The sequence below is a fragment of the Colossoma macropomum genome, unplaced genomic scaffold (assembly GCF_904425465.1).
Source record: "Colossoma macropomum unplaced genomic scaffold, Colossoma_macropomum, whole genome shotgun sequence".
In the NCBI taxonomy this organism is placed as follows: Eukaryota; Metazoa; Chordata; class Actinopteri; order Characiformes; family Serrasalmidae; genus Colossoma; species Colossoma macropomum.
Window position 1 is genome coordinate 8,777,952 of NW_023494805.1, and position 17,915 is coordinate 8,795,866.

General features: G+C 38.0%; 1 protein-coding gene across 1 annotated transcript; it reads right to left on the reverse strand.

The window, feature by feature from the left end:
* Positions 1-149: 149 nt before the first annotated feature.
* Positions 150-16,940, reverse strand: mylk4a (myosin light chain kinase family, member 4a). Its single transcript, XM_036596153.1, is given in 16 exon segments — positions 150-2,272; positions 2,416-2,470; positions 2,597-2,675; positions 3,518-3,670; positions 4,777-4,901; positions 5,027-5,065; positions 5,067-5,102; positions 5,838-5,979; positions 6,476-6,585; positions 7,871-7,964; positions 9,130-9,235; positions 11,102-11,358; positions 11,698-12,052; positions 12,776-12,872; positions 13,265-13,402; positions 16,107-16,940. Coding segments are annotated over 15 exon segments (2,313 nt in total). The 5' UTR covers positions 16,635-16,940; the 3' UTR covers positions 150-2,272; position 2,416.
* Between the last annotated feature and the right edge of the window lie 975 nt (positions 16,941-17,915).

Here is a 17,915-nt window from a genome sequence, read left to right on the forward strand (position 1 = left end):
ATATATATATATATATATATATATATATATATATATATATATATATATATATACAGGAGTTTGCTAAACCTGAAGTTCAAAAAAATGTTGTAAACATTATTGAAAATGGGACTCCTAACAACCACCTGCATAACCTGGTAGGCCACCAAAACTGTCCCCATCAGATAAACAGCTCTTAAAGCTTTCATCTTTGAAAGAGAGGAAAAAAAATCAAGCTGCTTCAGATCTGAAAACATCCACAGGTGTTTCTCTATCGTGCTGAAATGCTGCAGGTCTTCTCAGAACAACAGACTGACCACTTCAGAGTCCAGATCTCAACAGCACTAGGTGTGTTTGGGATTACTTGGATTGTAAGAAGCAAAAAATGCAAAACCATCTTCTAAGACTGAACTTTGGAGCTGTGCAATATATGCAAATCTGTTTTCTGCTTTTTTACTGACTCTGAACTTGTACTTCATGGTCATTCTGACTAGAAATGAATTAAATGAAATGAAGGGTGGTCTCGGACTTCTGCACTGTACTGTATAATCCAATATGAAAGGGCAATACAACAAATTTTGGCATCCCTCCAGTTCATATCAATTCATACTTATTCCTGTGATGATTACACCTCTATTAGATTTTATGCATGAGTCAATCTTGGTAAAATCAACCGTTACAGTACTCACAGTCGAGAGGCTTGTAAATTTACCTCTTTGGACAAATAACACAGAACCGACGATTTAAAAACAAATATAGCTAGCACAATTGGGTTCTACATTGCAACATTAGAGGAAACCAAATAATATTCATGTACAGAAACACTGCAAGAGATCATGCTTCACTAAAATACCTCTAACTTTTAAGCTATAACCACATTATGTACATGTAATTATCTATCTAGCTATCTATTATCTATCTACCCATCTATGGTGGGAGACATTTAATTATAAGAGATTCTACCATGTAAATTTTTTGTCAATAAACTATATAAAATTCCGTCATAACATTCTTTGTCCGTCTTTTTTTCATAATTTCATTTTACATTTCACAAGGAGCTCAAACTTGGCACAACATACACAACGATGCAGGTAATACTGAGCATCACACAACACAACTCAGCACTTCTATAAAACAAACTCATCCTGCTGCAAAGACAGACAGTCTATCAAAGGTCAAAGATACAGATCAAAATGATGCCCTCTGGTCATTTCAGTCACAACGTGTCTTTGCATTTAGCTTTTACATTCAGTGCAATTTCATTAAGTATCAATACGTTTGACTCATACAGGTATTATACAAACCTGTATTGGTCAAATGTATTGGTACTTTATGAAATTGATGATTGATGAAAGTGCTGTACTCTGAATTTAACAACTTAAAACAGCAATCGGGCCTAAAATTTGTATTTAATTTGTTATTTGTTATGTTATGTAATATTTCTAGCACATCATTGCATCCCTCAAATTCATCGCTTTAACAGAATTCACAATTTTGTATCATTTTTATCCATCAATGTTCTCTCACTACAATAACCAGCATGCACTGCCCTCAACACATCCTGACTGCTGGCCACTGATGCTGAGGCTGATAAATACATCTGTGTTGTTGGGTAGCTTTACTGATGTAGCATTAACTTCAATCAATTCAGTCCTCAAATGTTTTTCATTGTCAAAGGAATAATTCATTTCAAACAACTTGTAGTCTTTCGAAATTTTACTTTCACCTTCAAGACGCATCATCAATAGGGGGCTTTCCTCGTCTTTAAACCAGGAAAGCTCGCTCAGAGACTACTGCGGCACTGCTGTAAGAGGCGAGTAGGCATGTTACCAGCAGGCCAAAGCAATGTCCCTTTAAGGGCTGCTGCTATAAGGAGACAATCTACTTGGTTTTAATTTTAACTGTTAGATTATTTTTACAACAGTCTGTCCAAATTCTTGGACATTGCGCAATGAGTCATTTTGTTACACGACCCACCTGCTCGTGATCTTTTCATGCCAAATTCATAAGTGTTATCTTAAACCTGAGACGATAATACTAATGTTGTTGTTTTATATATTAACTCTCAAATATATGCAACAATTTTAAAAAGCAGCTGAAAGTGCACTTTCCACAAACGTAACACAAAATGTGACTGTAATTACCAGAATGGCAAAAATTGTGCAAGACGTGATCCAGACAGAGCAGGCTAACAGGTAGGTAAATGTGTACAAGTAATGTCCAGTAACTGATGGCACAGCAGGCTTGGTCCAGATGGCCTCAGCTGGCAGAATCAAAGCAAGCCAGCATGTTTCTAGAAAGACAGAATAAAAGCAGTTAATCCCATGATGTTGTCTAACGCAGCTCTTTGAAGGCCATGAGTTGCCCTAAATTTAGCAGAGGCTGCCACTTTCTAATTGAATGAGCTGGATGTTCTGTGGTGGGTGACAGACTTACATTAGCTCTCTGGGGGAGGCACACATGAATTTCTACGCGATCGGCACATGTTCCTCTGCAATGTAAATAAAAGAGTGGTTTAAGGTTAGCATAGAATAGTTCTTCTCCACTGTGTGTATGAATGATAAGACCTGGCTGTACTTTCTCCACTGTATGTACAAATGTTAAAAGCAAGCTGTACCTTCCCATGCAGGAGATGGTGGAGCTCTGGGTCTGAAAGCCAGGGGTGCTTCAGAGCTTCGCCTGCACCTATTCTCCAGCTGAAAACACATACACAGAAATCATTATGAATAAACAAGGTGGGAAAGAACTGAGGGATGGATGGATGGATGGACAGATGGAGGAATGGATGAATGAGTGGATGGATGGATGGATGGATGGATGGGTGGATGGATGGATGGATGGGTGGGTGGGTGGAAGAATGAATGGATGTTCACATTAACATTTTTGGCTGATCTAGATTTAAAGTGGACATTTGAAGCTTGTGAAAAACATTCCATGTGTTATTTAAAGCTTGTAATTGACATTATCATACATTTTAGCAGTTTTACAGTGGCTCTTTCAGTAAAGAGCCCTGACATAGAGCTGCTATTGTTGTCAAGTTCAGTAATCTGACTGAAACCTGGTCAGGCTACCACTCATACTCACAGTCAATGATGTATCTAGAACTTCCAAAAGGCCCAGATTGATGTTTTTACTCACAGAATTGGCCCAACCATTGTAAATCAGAAATAACTGGTTGGTTCCTCTGTCAGTTTGGTTGTTAATTTAATGCATACTTTAGTTCAGCTCCTGAAGGCCTAACCAATGGGAGAGCTTGCTTGGCTGTATCTACCTAAATACTTTGGGGGGAAAGATCCTGACTGGATCATTTTCCATTGGCCATTTCAAGAATTTAACTCTTTTGTTTCCATTCAAAATTTAACAATGAATTAAGATCACAATACTTGTAGAGTTGCAAACAAACATAATGATTCTATGAAATAAAAGGTAACTAAAAAATATTGATGTATTTTTTAGATCCCAAAAATCATTACGCCTTGTCTGAAGGCCAATATATCATGCACCCCTAAGACAGATGGACAAATAAACTGACAGACACCTTTTATTGAAGACAAGCAGTTTGGAGATGAAGTCCTTGGCCTCGTCTGAAATGCCCAAGAACTCGTCTTCCTCAAAGTTCCACTGGCAGGACAAGATGTTGTTCAGCGTCTCGTTGTCATCGTCCCCAAGGAAAGGTGACAGACCACTCAAGCTGGTAAAGATAATCCGAAGATTAAATCTTAAGTGATGCTGTCTCAGTGGTGCTTCAAATGTCCTTTCTTATTTGGATCTGAACGGGTTGCCATGGGCGTAACTAGGGAAGGGATGGTTGCTGGTTTTAATGATATGGGATGGAATAAATCCCAATGATATTCAAACAATTAATTTTTTTTATAAATGTCTACAATTACAGTCTTTTTAATACAGTGGAATGAACAGCTCTACTGCTACATCCTCCCTGCTAAGCACATTTTAGCACAACAAATTTACTCAGATGTGAGTTTATCGTGGTTATAGCTGATTTTTGGGGCTATGAAGTAATTCGAGAGTGTAAGTTGAAAGTATAATATCAGTATAATAACTGTGGTGAAATGATTTCATTGTGTATTTTAACAATACTATAATAAAACCAATGCCATCCCATCCATATGCATGACATTTTTCTTTTTATCATAGCTCTCTGCTGCTGCGAGTGATGCCATCTTCCATTTGGTACTTTTTTAATCAGTTAACAATCAGCAGACTTCATAGAATTTAGCTGTAAAAATGTCCAGGACAGCAAGGGAACAGCTTGTTCTTCTAGTGTTCCAGCCTAATTTCATGGTTTTGGAGCTGTAATGTGTTTATATATGTGTCATTCTACCACTGTGCTCGCAAACCGGGTATGAATGTATAATTCAAGGGTGAAAGAGTTTGTAATATTGAACAACATCAGTAAAGTAACACCTCTGACACTAACACCACTGACGGTAACACCACTGACAAAATGACTCAAATCTGAGCTTCTCTAAAATTCAGTCCACTGCCACTTTAGTTTTTTAGACTCATTGTGTGTAGAAATTTGCTAATATTACATTCATTATGTTATTTTGCTTCAGTTTTAAAATTGCGTAATTTTTCATTAGTAACACTGCTGACATACGAAAAAAATCATAATTATCATAACATTTGTCGGCGGATTTAGAAGCAGAACAATGAATATGCAGACATGTTGTGGGACACCATCTGTCTCCACAATGGTAGAATGACCCACGTTGCAAAAGAGCACTGAACAAAAACACAGATAGGAACTGTAGTGATGTGTGTGGCAACGCTTACAGCATGTAGGCGATCACTCCAAGGCTCCACATGTCCGTGTTGAAGGACACAAAGTCGTAGTTGATCACCTCTGGGGCGAGAAACTCTGGAGTGCCAAAATTCACCCGTAACTTCTCCCTCGGCTTTGTACCTGTACAACAGGAAACAGAGCATGGAATAATTATGATCCCCCAAAAATCAACTGTCATTTAGCAAGAGTTATTATACCTAATAGAACTTTATGGTAATGTAACAGAAAAAAGTTGAACACGTACTTTCTTGCAAGTCCAAAGTCGATGATCTTGACCTTTGTTTGTCAGTCTGCTAACACAAAGAATGTTCTCTGGCTGGAGAGACGTGAAGAAAGAAATTATTCAGAGCTTCATAGAGCCATTATAATAGTACTGAACTCATGAGTCATTATTTTTAGGAATGAGTGCATCTTCACTTGTATTTTTATTTGATAGTGTAAATATAGTTGATTGCCAGAATGTAATCAAAAATAAAGTAAAAGCACACTTCACATATATACAAGTATTAATCAGATAATATAGTCGTATGCAAAAGTTTGAACACCCCCAGTTATGTTACATGTTTTGTTGATTTTCTAAATGAAAATAAGTTCACACATCCTCTACAAGGAAAATATAACATTTCCTACAAATTTAGCACACAATTTCTATTTATTGAATTCTTTAACATATTAATATTATTATACTTTTTTTGGCTTTTTTAAAGCAGAAAACATACAACATGTACAATCAACAAGACTGCAACAAAAAGTTATTCATCTATTACAGAGATTGTCAGTTAATTAAAATATAAAACCATAGTTCTATGTTTCAGTATCTCTGAAGAAGAAAAACATAGACATTAAATGTGCCATAACTTCTGCAAAGGCCACTTTTTTTCCTGTCCAGCAACTAAACAGTAATTGTGTATTAAAAAAGTGCTGAAGTTTGTTCTCTGTAGAGGATGTTTTCTCTTATTTTCACTCAGAAAATCAACAAAACATGTAAATTGATCAAATTGAGGCGCACAAACTTTTGCCCTATCTCAGTATATTTCGGGGCTTATGTTACCTTAAGGTCCAGATGGAGGATGTACATTTTGTGCATGTAGCGCAGACCCTCGCAGATCTGTCTGATGAACATGACTGTGTCCAGTTCTGTCAGCTTATAGTTCTCGTCGATGATTCTGTCGAAAAGCTCCCCACCGTCCACACTGCCAGAGCACAGCACAGAGGGTCAGACAAATAGAGCAATAGATTATAGAGCAATAGAACAATAAACACTACAAATATACACTATAAAATATTTACCCATGTTCTATATGTTTTATCTGCTATAATATGTTAGATTCTCTTTTGGTGACCAGCTGTTAGACCATAGAGACACTGCACACAATTGTTCTACACAGTGCCGAAGGACAGTATAACTGCCAGACAGATGATTACATAAATAACAATATTTATAGAGTAAAAGAGAGAAAAGCAAATGAGTAACACAGTTAAATAAGACACATGTAACAGATTGGTTGGCACAGTGTCCACTAGAGGTCACCACTGAGTCTTGCTTTTGTTCCAATCAGGCCAGAATACAATCTAAGATTCCAGAAAGGTCTTTCATAGAAACAAGAGATGACTGTGCTGTCTTTTCACCCTGTTCTCACTCTTAAATATAGTCTCACAGTTGTAAAAACAAATCCATGGGTTACATACTATTCAAGGACGAGGATGATATCATTCCGGGATTCATAGGCTGCGTACAGCTGGATCAGGTTGGCGTGGTCCAGCTGGTTCATCACCTGAATCTCATTCTTTACCACCTCCTATCAGAACACATCACACTCAGTGTTAAAACATCCAAAGAAACTAGCAAACCTGACACATTTAATAGGTTTCTGGCACTATAAAACTGTAAGATATAAGATTTAATGATGGTTTTCAATTGAAGATTCAGTAGCACAGTAACACAGTATAGGGGGTCATTATAATGCACTTGGAATGCTCTAATTAAGCCTTTAAAAGCAAGTAGCTGGTAATTAAGATGCTGCTCATTATTACTTTAGTAAGCAATAATTATGGTGAATTAAGCATTTTCTATAGAACTTTTACTTGTGTATTATACACCATAATCTTTTTCATAACCTTTATATAAACACTGAGTGTACAAAGTGCTCATTTACTTTTGATTCATATCAATATCCAATAATAAATCATCATTTAGCTTTACCAAAAGACAAATAACCCTCTAATATGAAAAAATAAACTCTCTATTCTAATGTGAAGACTTATATATTGTACTGAAGGTGTTAACTTCTGGTTATAAGTTTTATTTAAACATAGCATGGAGTATTATAATGTCCCCCTGTGCTTCAGTTTACCAAATTGTTCGATAATAGTAATATTATAATGTATCTCAATACTGAAGTGTTACCAAAATGATCAATAACGATATTATAATGCTCCTTAATACTGAAATGTGACCAAAGTGATCAATAACAATAATATGTCCCTTGATATTGAAGTGTTAGCAAACGTGATCAGTAATAATAACATTATAATGCCCCAACTATAATAAAGTGTTACCAAAGTGATCGATAATGATAATATTATAATGTTTCTCAATACAGAAGTGTTACAAAACTGATCAATAGAAATAATACTATAATGCTCCACACTGTAAAACAAATGATTCAATGTTTTAACTTACAAAGTAACCTGGTTGCCTTAAAAATCTTCACTGAAGTTCACTGAACTTCAAATAATAACAGTATAACAGTAACAATAACAGAATGTAAAACACAGATTATTGTTCTGTTAACTTACTATTAGAAGTTTAATTGAAACATTTTAAGGCAACCAGGTTCCCTACTTTTTATCATTTTATCAATTTTTACAGTGCAGTCTTACCAAACATTCTTTTTCAGCTTAATTTGTGTCACAAACGTAGAGTTTCTGGCTAATTTAAGTAACAGTCTCAATTTTAAACTGCCCTTGAAACGATGCTGATCCCACATTTTGTATGGATCCTCAAAAGCTTTTGTCTGATAATTTCTTCTAGTCTTTTATGAGCCGTTCACGTTTGGAAGTGTTTGGATAACAATGTCGTACCTTTTCCTTCTGACTCCGTGCTTTGATGATCTTTGCTGCCAGAGTGAGTCCAGAGGAGTTCTCGATACACTTGTGCACCTGACCAAAACGGCCTCTGCAAGCCAAAAAGAGAAGAATGGTAAGATAAACGAAAAGAAATGTCACTCAAATTATGTAAATAAAGCATTTTAATGGCAAATATGATATTTACAATAAATAGGTTGAGTAACATTTAAATGAACACTGCTACACAACACTGACACAACCAAGCCATAAACATGTCATGGCAGACGCCTCTCGCTGTCATGAGTTGTCATGCCAAATTATGTCTAGTAATGTAACAGTGTCATGTTACCATTACTGTTAATAGTCGTGACAGATGTCATAATGTTTGACGGCCAATGAGAGAACATATAGCGTAAATTAGCACGTGACACAACCTGTCATAACACTCTCAGAAATAAAGGTATGAAACTGTCACTGGGGCAGTACCCCGCTTGTCACTGGGGTGGTACCCTCAAGGGTACATCTAAGTACCTTTAGTCAGGGAAACAATGTAAACGTTCCCTCAAAGGTACCACAGTGGTTTTAAGGTCCAATTGTTTTTCCAGGTGAAAAGTACATATTTGTACCTTTTCATAACCAAATGTTTTAAAACAGAACAATAAAATAAAAGCCTGGAGACGAGACGGGGTGTATGGAGTCAATACAACTTAGAAAATATCATTTCAATGGATTATGGTACAGTTATGTTCCCTGACTAAAGGTACTGAGATGTACCCTTGGGGGTACCACCCCAGTGACAGTTTTGTACCATATCTTCTTAGAGTGAAGGCCCCTCATTCATACAGAACGATTTCAATTCAATTTGTAATATTTATCAATGCAAAGCAATCAGAACGTCTGGGGACAACTACAGTGGTGCAGTTGTAGTATTTTTCCAAACTATTCCATTAAGAGCAAGCAGAAGCATCTCTTTGAAGCAGTAGATTAACACTTAGTGATTAGCCTCCAGCTGGCTGGGGGTACTGTTTCACATACCCAGAAGGCCTGCAGTAAAAATAACTGCCCCTGACTCTGCAGCTATGAATGTGGGGGGAGAGGAGAGCAGGTCTCAGCAGTGGGAGGAGGTTATGCAACAGCTCTCCACCAGGATTAGAGGACTTTACTTTCTGCTTTCACACTGTGTCTCCACTCCATTTCATACATTCTGTTCTCTGCTTTTAATTCTGTTAGATTCCCGGTGTCATATGTGAAAGAAGAAAATGTATTAGACGCACCCTCCCAGGATCTCCTGCCGGTTGATGGTGTAGAAGTTGTTGATCTGGTTGGGTTTGGCTGAAACCACACGGTGGCTGAAGGGGGCGGGTGGTGGTGGGGTGCAGTCTGCAGGACACAGCAGAAAAACGCTAATAAATATACAGGTTAAAGAGATACTATATAAGGAATGTATGGTTGCTGTTGAACTACAACATTGTATCTCTTTAAAAACGTTCTTATATTTTATATATAAGTAAAATATCGTCACTATCAGACTAAAATTTTGTTTGCTATAAAGTCTTTGCAAGAAAGTGTCTCCAAAATGGTGACTTACTATATTTGGAATGATGTCAAAAAATAAAAAACGGAGAAAAAACGGTTTCGTTTCAACAGTAACAATTTATGTTTTTGGTATTGATCTTTTCTTCCACTAATAAAAGTAGTTACACTAAAAAATTCACTGAGGTTCACTCATTAACTCATTCACTGCATATTACATATTACCTGATATAATGTGCTACAGAGTATCGGCAAAATGGTAACTTTAAAGCTTTTTTAAATACTTAAATTTATAAGCAATATATTGTCGCTATCAGACCAAAAGCTTGTTTGCTATAAAGTATATCTAAATTTCTGGTATCTCAAACTACATCAAAACATGAAAAACAAAAATGACAGAAATGGAGATAAGGTTTTGTTCCAATAAAGACAATATATGTTTTTAAAAATGGGCAATTTCTTCTAAAAAAAGTAGTTCCAGCACAAACTTCACTATGGTTCACTCGTTAACCCATTTCCTTTATTGTTTGCTATAAAGTGAGCACTATAGAGTATCTCCAGAATGGTTTTAAGTAACTTTAAGTAACCTTCAATGTAAGTTAATGTAAAGAGATTTTATTCCAAGTAATTTTGAAATTTGGAATATTTGGGTCATTTCTATTGGTCTATTCATACAATGTTAAGGGTAACTGGTATTTCAAGTTACATAAAAAAAAATGAAAAACAAAAATGGAGATACAAGGTTTTGTTCTCATAAAGGCAAGTTATGTTTTTGGTATTCACAGTTTTTTCCACCAAAAAAAGTACTTCACTATGATTCACTTGCTAATTCATTCTCTATCCACTAGATATTATTTGCTATAAAGTGCTATAGAGTAGCTCCAAAACTGCCACTTTAAAAGGAGAAGAAAAAAATGTCCTTAGTTTTCAATGTGAGTTAATTAAAAGAGATTTTATTCTGAGTAATTTGAGGCCATGTCTATTGGTCCATTCACACAATGTTAAAGGCAAATGGCATTTTAAATTATGTCAAAAAAAGGCAAAAAAATGGAGATAGAAAATTTTGTTCTGACAGCAACAATTTATGTTTTAGGTATTGGCCAATATTTCTTCTGCCAAAAAAAGTAGTTCCACCACAAACTCATTTGCTATTTACTATATTATTTGCATTATTTGTTATGAAGTGCTTCCTGCGTATCTCCAAAACTGTCACTTTAAAAGTGAAGACAAAATGTTCTTTCAGTGTAAATTAGTGCAAAGAGTTAATGGTCCATTAGGGCTATTTCTATTATTCCAATCATTCGGTATAAAGGGCTGCTGGTACAAATGAAAAATGACAATGAAGATTAAAGGCTTTGATCTGACAGTGACAACATATTTAAAGTACATAACTGCTGCAGTCATACGAACAGTAATAGTCGACTGACTTCAGCAGCTGGCAGATACAATAGTAATCCTATATTTATTGCTAGTAATTCAGTTAGGCTCCTAATGCTGTCTCACTTGTTCTAGCTGGCATGACACGATCTGACCCGAGAAAACAAGGAAGTGAACATGCATGCCAGATTGTCAGCTTGCTGATATTTCCCTGTCTGCCTGGAGATCTTCTAGGCCATAAAGGATTCCACACCTTTGGACTGAATCTATTTAACTGCAGCTATTTTATTCACTATTCGTTTCTCCAAATATAATGTCAGCCCTTTTAGTCCTCACCAATGAAGAACTGCTCGCACTCGGATTCGTCAGGTATGTTATCCTCCTGTTGCTTCTGTTTGCTGAAATCTATATGGATTTCCACTCCGTCCGCTTTGAAAACAGCAAGCACATCTTCAGGCACCTCAGCCTGGTTTTCCTCCTCATCGTCACCTTCCTCCACCCTGCTCTTCTTGTGGTCCTCCAGCTCAAGGTCCTCCTCTGTCACACGCCGCTTGCTGCTAGTGGTCATTTCATCCACTTGTTCTGATTCACAGCTGAAAGATATACATTAGAGAAGCATTTCAACCAAATGTGATGTTGCTGGTAGTGAATGGAAGCTAGCAGGGGGCAATTAGCACATCTTTTATATATATATATATATATAAAAGACGTGACATAGGTATTGGCAATTTCCTCCACCAAAAAATGAGTTCCACTACAAACGTATGCTGCAACATACCAGACTCTGTGCTAAGAACCATATGAAATCTAGAACAATTTGTTGTCAGCATTGTTAGAATTACTGCATTAGAGCTTTTTCTGAGTACCTATTAAAGCACACTTCATTCATTTTTTGTTTTATGTAGTTTTCCAAAGAGGTTTGAAGTGTGTACCTCTCAGTCTCTACAGCAGGGACACTGTCAGAACCTTCCTCCCTTCCCTCTTCTTCAGGGACCTTTGTGATCTCCTCTTTTTCCTCCTTTGGCATCTCCTCTGGTCCATTCTCCACCTTCACTACCTCCTCCTCCTCCTCTTTCAGCTCCACACCGACATCCCGTTCCTCCTCTGAGAGCTCCTCTTGCTCGGCAATTGGAGCCTTGGTTTCCTCCAGGATGAAGTCCAGAAGGTTTTGGCTGAGAGTTGCCTCAACCTCCATCCCCACAGACACTGTCGAACGCTCAGCATTTTCTCTGTTCAGCTTCTGAACTTCCTCCAGCAGCAGGGCCTGCTTCTTCAGAGAGGCAGCATCTGTGTAGAGGAAAAAGAAGAATTTTACCCTGGTGTGCAAATAACCATCTGTGTTATGGGCTTTCTTTCAATTTCCCCCACAACACTTAATCCATAAAGGAGATCCAAAAGAGAGGAAATCCATAGTTCTGGCAGCTATTTTACAGTTTACTCCGATCATCGACTTACCCTTAACACAAGAACATCTAATTTAATCATGTCAGTTCACTGGGGACCAAATTCTAGGTATCAGTGTCCACCACTCTATAGTAAGGGTGTCCAAAGGGTCCTTTAGGTGAGGCTATTTTTTTTATTTATTTTTATTAACAGTGGCCCTAAAACACCATTGTATGTGCTAGAGCAAGAAAATCACCAAAAATGTGCTGGACACTGGGCGTCCAGAACAGGAACTGAAAAACACTGCCATAGAAGAACCACTTTTAAAGGACCATCTTTGAAGATGAAGAATCTTTAAAAGGTTTGAAAAACCTTCTCATAATGTACAAGTTCTACACCAATTTAATGGTTCTTCTAACCTTTACATTAGGTGGATGTTCTTCACACTTACACATTCTTTTTTCCAAAATGTTCTTTGAAGAACCACTCATTGAAGGGTTTTTAGAGAACCCAATATGGTTCTTCTATGGCATCATGCAAAGAACCTTTCGCCACCTTTATTTTTAAGAGGGAAGAACCAGAAAAGAAAAAAATAGCTGAAAAATATGATCTGTTCGTGCTTCCTACCTGTGGTGTCTGGGGGCTTCTTTTTCTTCTGTGCCTTCAAGCCCTTGAAGCTTAGACGCGACTTCTCCTTTCCATCTTTCACCTTGTGATCCTTCAACTTCAGTGTTGGAGGACAAACAGAGGAAGGAAAAACAGAGCAGATAAATTAAGGGGAGAATAAATTATGCAACCATGCAAATTCTTCAATCATTCTATGCTTGTTCAACCAGCATAGAATGGTACTGCATCTACTGCTTGCAGCTAAGGACTCAATCAACTGATACGGCAAGCTAATGGCTAAAACAGCTACTACAAATATTCTTCTTCAGGGAACACTTCAGTGAAAATGCTAATGTGGCTAACGCCAAATTAAATCAACTTTGGACCAGTTACTGTAATATAATCAGCAGAATCCTAAGTGCTAGTTTTTGTCCCTTTTAGCATTAGCATTGAAGAATTCCCTTAAGATGAAACTAACACGGTTGACACTGACACGACAGGTGAACGTACAAAGTTGAAGGATTTCTTTGAGGAAAGGAAATGCTTTGGTCCGTGAAGTTTTAGCTTGTGAGTAGACTCCAAGCTGCTGGGTTCACATGCCAGGGTTAACTCTTCTGTCCCTTTAACAGGTTTAATAGAGGCCGCTTTCTGTTGCAGACACAATATGAATAGCATGAGTCAGACAGGAGAATAGTTAGCACAGGGGCTGATGAATGCTAGCATGCGCTAATGAGCTACTGTGTTTGTAATGGCACAGAAACATGGTTTACAAAAGTGAGCAGCTGTTGAAATGATGGAAGAAATGAATAAGAACAAATACCACATCATGTTAGATGTTAGAATGATGTTATGATGCTAATGTTAGAATGAATAAGAATGATGTACAACTAGATGATTCTGTGATTGAGATTCAGGTTAATGGGGCTTGGCGTGTTAAAACATTCCTGTTCAATGCTCGAACAAATTATAACAAGTGGTCAGTTTGTCCACTGGGTAAGAACACAGCCTGTGCTCTGCTATTGATAGATCTGGAACATCATGCCGCTTCAGGGAATATAAAACATTAGACACAACTGATGACAACAATGGAAGGTCCTCTAGTGGCATCCCAGGTCTTCCCACATCAGTGTTATCCAGGTCTATCCACAATAAGGTATTGGTCATTATTCATGAAATATCTCATTCATAAGATCTTCATAGATACAAGTGAACTCTGATCATAAATCAGCATTCATACTGTAGAATAGTATATTTGATAGTGACACAAAATCATGGTAATTCCAAGAAATGTATCCCACATTCCAAGATAGTGATCCTAAATTCCAGGAAAATGGAATTTTGCACTCAGGATCACTTTTTTAATCTCACATGGATACTTTCTTTTTTGGGAAATTTCACATGCTTCCCAATTTTGGGATTCAGACTTTTAAATCGATGCATTAGAATAATACAGTTCAATTGCTGAATATGAGATTCCAAAAAGACAATCACAAATTCCAATTTATATATATGTAGGATCCAAGTGAAATTCCCAAAAAGGCTAAATTCCAGAAAGTACTACGAGAAGAAATAAGGCTCTTCTCGGAATTCACAATCATCAAAATCATTTTCCTGGAACTGCCAAAATCATCTTAAGCCGGAGAGAAATCTGACCCCAGACCAGCACTGTAAGACTGTTCAAAAGACCCAGGGGTTGTATTTACTGACTTCTTGGGGAAAGTGGGCTAATCTCGGATCATTTTTTACCTTTCGCCATTCCCAAAATATACAAACCTGCGAACCTGATTCCAGATCAGCCCTCTGGCTCAGACATTCTTTAAGAGCATAGACCCATAACTGTGTTTGAAGCGTGAGGTTTCCTTACCAACAGGTGTTATTTTGAATGACAAACATACAGATGAAAGGAATGATCGACAGTGGTTAAACGCAAACATCTCGCACCCCCGGAAGGCGGGAGAGCTTAGTGCAAGTCTCTGACGCGAGCACTGACGGTAACACACATTCCTAATCACTTGAATCATGCTAACCATTGTCACCTTAGTAGGCCATCAGGGATCAATTTATGCAAGCATTATACAGCCCACTTATGAATCTCATACCTGACTCATGAGACTCCATACATGGTATTAGAGTTCATCTGCTTTAATCTAGCCAATCTATGGTTATGGTAACTACCTAACTTGAAAAAGTGAAGATGTTTACCATGCCCTGTCGATTCCCTGATGGTATGCAAGGCCTCATGGTCAAAATACATTAAGAGGAGGCCATTTATGGTTAAAAAGACCAGTGCTGTGGTTCATGTGACTTAATGTAGGCTAATACATGCACTGTGAAGGAGTTACTGAGTAAGAAGCATTTGCCCAAAGCATAAATGTGGTTGACACCATTGTCCAGTTTGTTTAAAGATGAATGAATGAAGCCAATCACAATATTATTAACAATTTCTTATAGAATTAAGGTTGCTTAAGTTGCAGTGGTACAACTGTTACCCCAGTGTACTTTAGCTCTGGAGTTGTACTATTTATCCCAGATGCTATTGACTCTTACACCAAAAGGGGGCACTAGAGGTAAAGTGCAGATATGTGGTTGTCCTTTCACAAGAAGAACATGCTAAGACCCAATCCCAAGAATGAAACTTGGACAGGATATGGCAGCTCTTCAACTTCATGTACACTACCAAATCTGGTAAACCCCCCATAACAAACTCTGCTTTGATAAAGATCATTTTGCCTGATATTGGAGCAGATAAAGGTGTAAACAGAATTAAGCACAGCTAAACCACAGAGATGAGAATGTTTGTAGTGGATTTTGCTTAGAATTCCTTTTGTGAGACTTTATATTTGTTTTGTCAGCCTTAAAAAAGTGAATAACTCCAAAGTCAGACCACTGATTTAAGACATAGATGTGTGTGTAAGGAAAACACATTAGGACTGACCACATCAACCGAAGCTTTGATAGGTCTATACAAAGCAAACTATGACTCTCACACTTTTTTCCACACATTTTTTTGGACCATCTTCTCAAATTTCAGCTTCTACACCAAAGCAAACTTTTTAGTCAATGCCCCTTGAGGCTTCCCTCCACCTGGGCTCCCTAGGGAAGGCAGTTCATGTCCACAAGTATACTCATTCATTTATCTAAAGCAAAGGTTTACAACCGAGTCTCAGTAGTTTTTGCTCTACGGCACTTTTTGGGGGCCAAAAATAAAGCCCTGAATTTGTGAAACAAACTTGGAACAAAAATACAAACTACTCAGCGAATTCTCAAGGGTTGGGTGTGGAAAGTGTGTTTTACAGCTAGTGTATAACCACCAAGCAACTGCTGCTTTGCTAACCCAACAAATGTGACTCACCTTGCCTGGAGGAACCTCACCGGAGGCCTGTTTCTTAGCGGTTTGTTTGCCTTTGTTATCCCTGTTCTTGGGCCCCAAGCTTAAAGACGTTTTGTGCTTGCGTGCTGCTGGCCCCTTAAACATGAGCTCCATGACTTTGGACGTCTTGACGGTTTCCCCAATGAAGCTGACGACCTGCTGGATGCTCAGCACCAGCCTTTCCATGCCCTCAAGCTTCTGGGCCTGCTGCTCCGAACGCTGGTTGACCGCTGTCATGATGCTGCTCATTTCTTGGCACATTTCCTTCATCTCGCCTCTGACTCCTCGAGCTGGTCCTTCGTTGCATGTTGCTGGAGGAGGACTGATCTCCTCCTTGTCCAGTTTCAGAGTTTCCATGTCCCTCTCTATCCCATCAATGTCCTGGGACATGCTGTCAAGACGGCTCAGGACCTTCTCCTGGATGCTTATAAGAGTGTCCATTTTGCTGCTCAGAGACTCAATCCTGACCTGGATAAGGTCAATTCCAGGACCAGTTTCCACAGAAGTCATGATCGCAAAAAAAAACAATGCTAACTAGCAAGAAGCCAGTCTATCACAAATACCGCAGTCTCTCTGTTGCCAACTTCTTTGCACAATGCAGCCAGTTTTGTTGTCTTAATTATTTATAATAAATCCAGGAATAAGATATAAATGGAAAACAATACCTCAGAAGATAAATAACCTCTCCTTTCTTTCAAAAAGCACCAAGCAAATCTGAAGTCCTACAATGACCAGTGTGCCCTTGTTTCTTTCCACACTCCTGCAACTCGTCCAGCTAGAGTTAGCTTTAAGAATAGAATGAACCTGCCTCCCTAAATTAACTGGCGAGGTTTTGTTGGGGGGGGTGGGTGGGTGGGTGGTCCTACGTCAATAGGGGTTTGGGGGAGGGTGGTGGATGGGGAAGAGTTGTGTGACATCTGAGATGCTTCAAATGCTAAACTCGAGAAGATGCCCGACTACCAGGTGTCAAAGATGGTCAGTACATAGACAAGCACATAAACAAGTACACTATATGGAAAGAAATGATATAAACTTTTTTCCATGTCAATCTGCAGTGTAACTCAAACTGGAAAACGCTTGGAGATGTCTCATGATGAATCTCAAGAGGGCAAAACAGGTTTGAGGTCAGGGTCAGTACATCAGACCATCATTTAAGATGTTCACATCTTAATTCATTCTAAACGTTATTGCGATGATTCCCTGAATTTAGTTCCTGCAATGTTCAAATGAGCATCATTCATTTTGTAAACCAACATCTCAAGCTGCTTCTTATCTGCTTTTCATGTCGTTGCTGTTGGAGTAAAGCATTGCATCTCCAAAAAAGTTATTCTACAGAATTAAAAAAACATTCGTAACTTTCAATGTAAGTTACAGTGGCAGGATTTTATTCCAAGTCATTTTGAGCTACTACTATTGGGACACTTGTGAAATTTTATGCCAAAAAAAAAGTAAAAAATGGAGATGTAAGGTTTTGTTCTGACAGTAGTGATGTAGCCCTAACTGCCCCAAATGAGAAAAGATCATGTTCAGACATTCATATTTTCAGACACACAAGGAACTTATGAATAAATAATAACAATTGCATTAATTTCATGAACATTTATGCACTATTCTTTCTCCTTGATCAGACCTGCCCATCTGTCCTAGAGGGTTCAGCACAGTTTGGTCATTTCTCTGTTCAAAAACTCCCCAGTTAATGACCAGGCTTAGTAGGTGCAGCTGTATGCAAAGGTTTGAGCACCCCTGGTCAAATGGCATGTATCGTTGGTTTTCTAAGTGAAAACAAGTTAA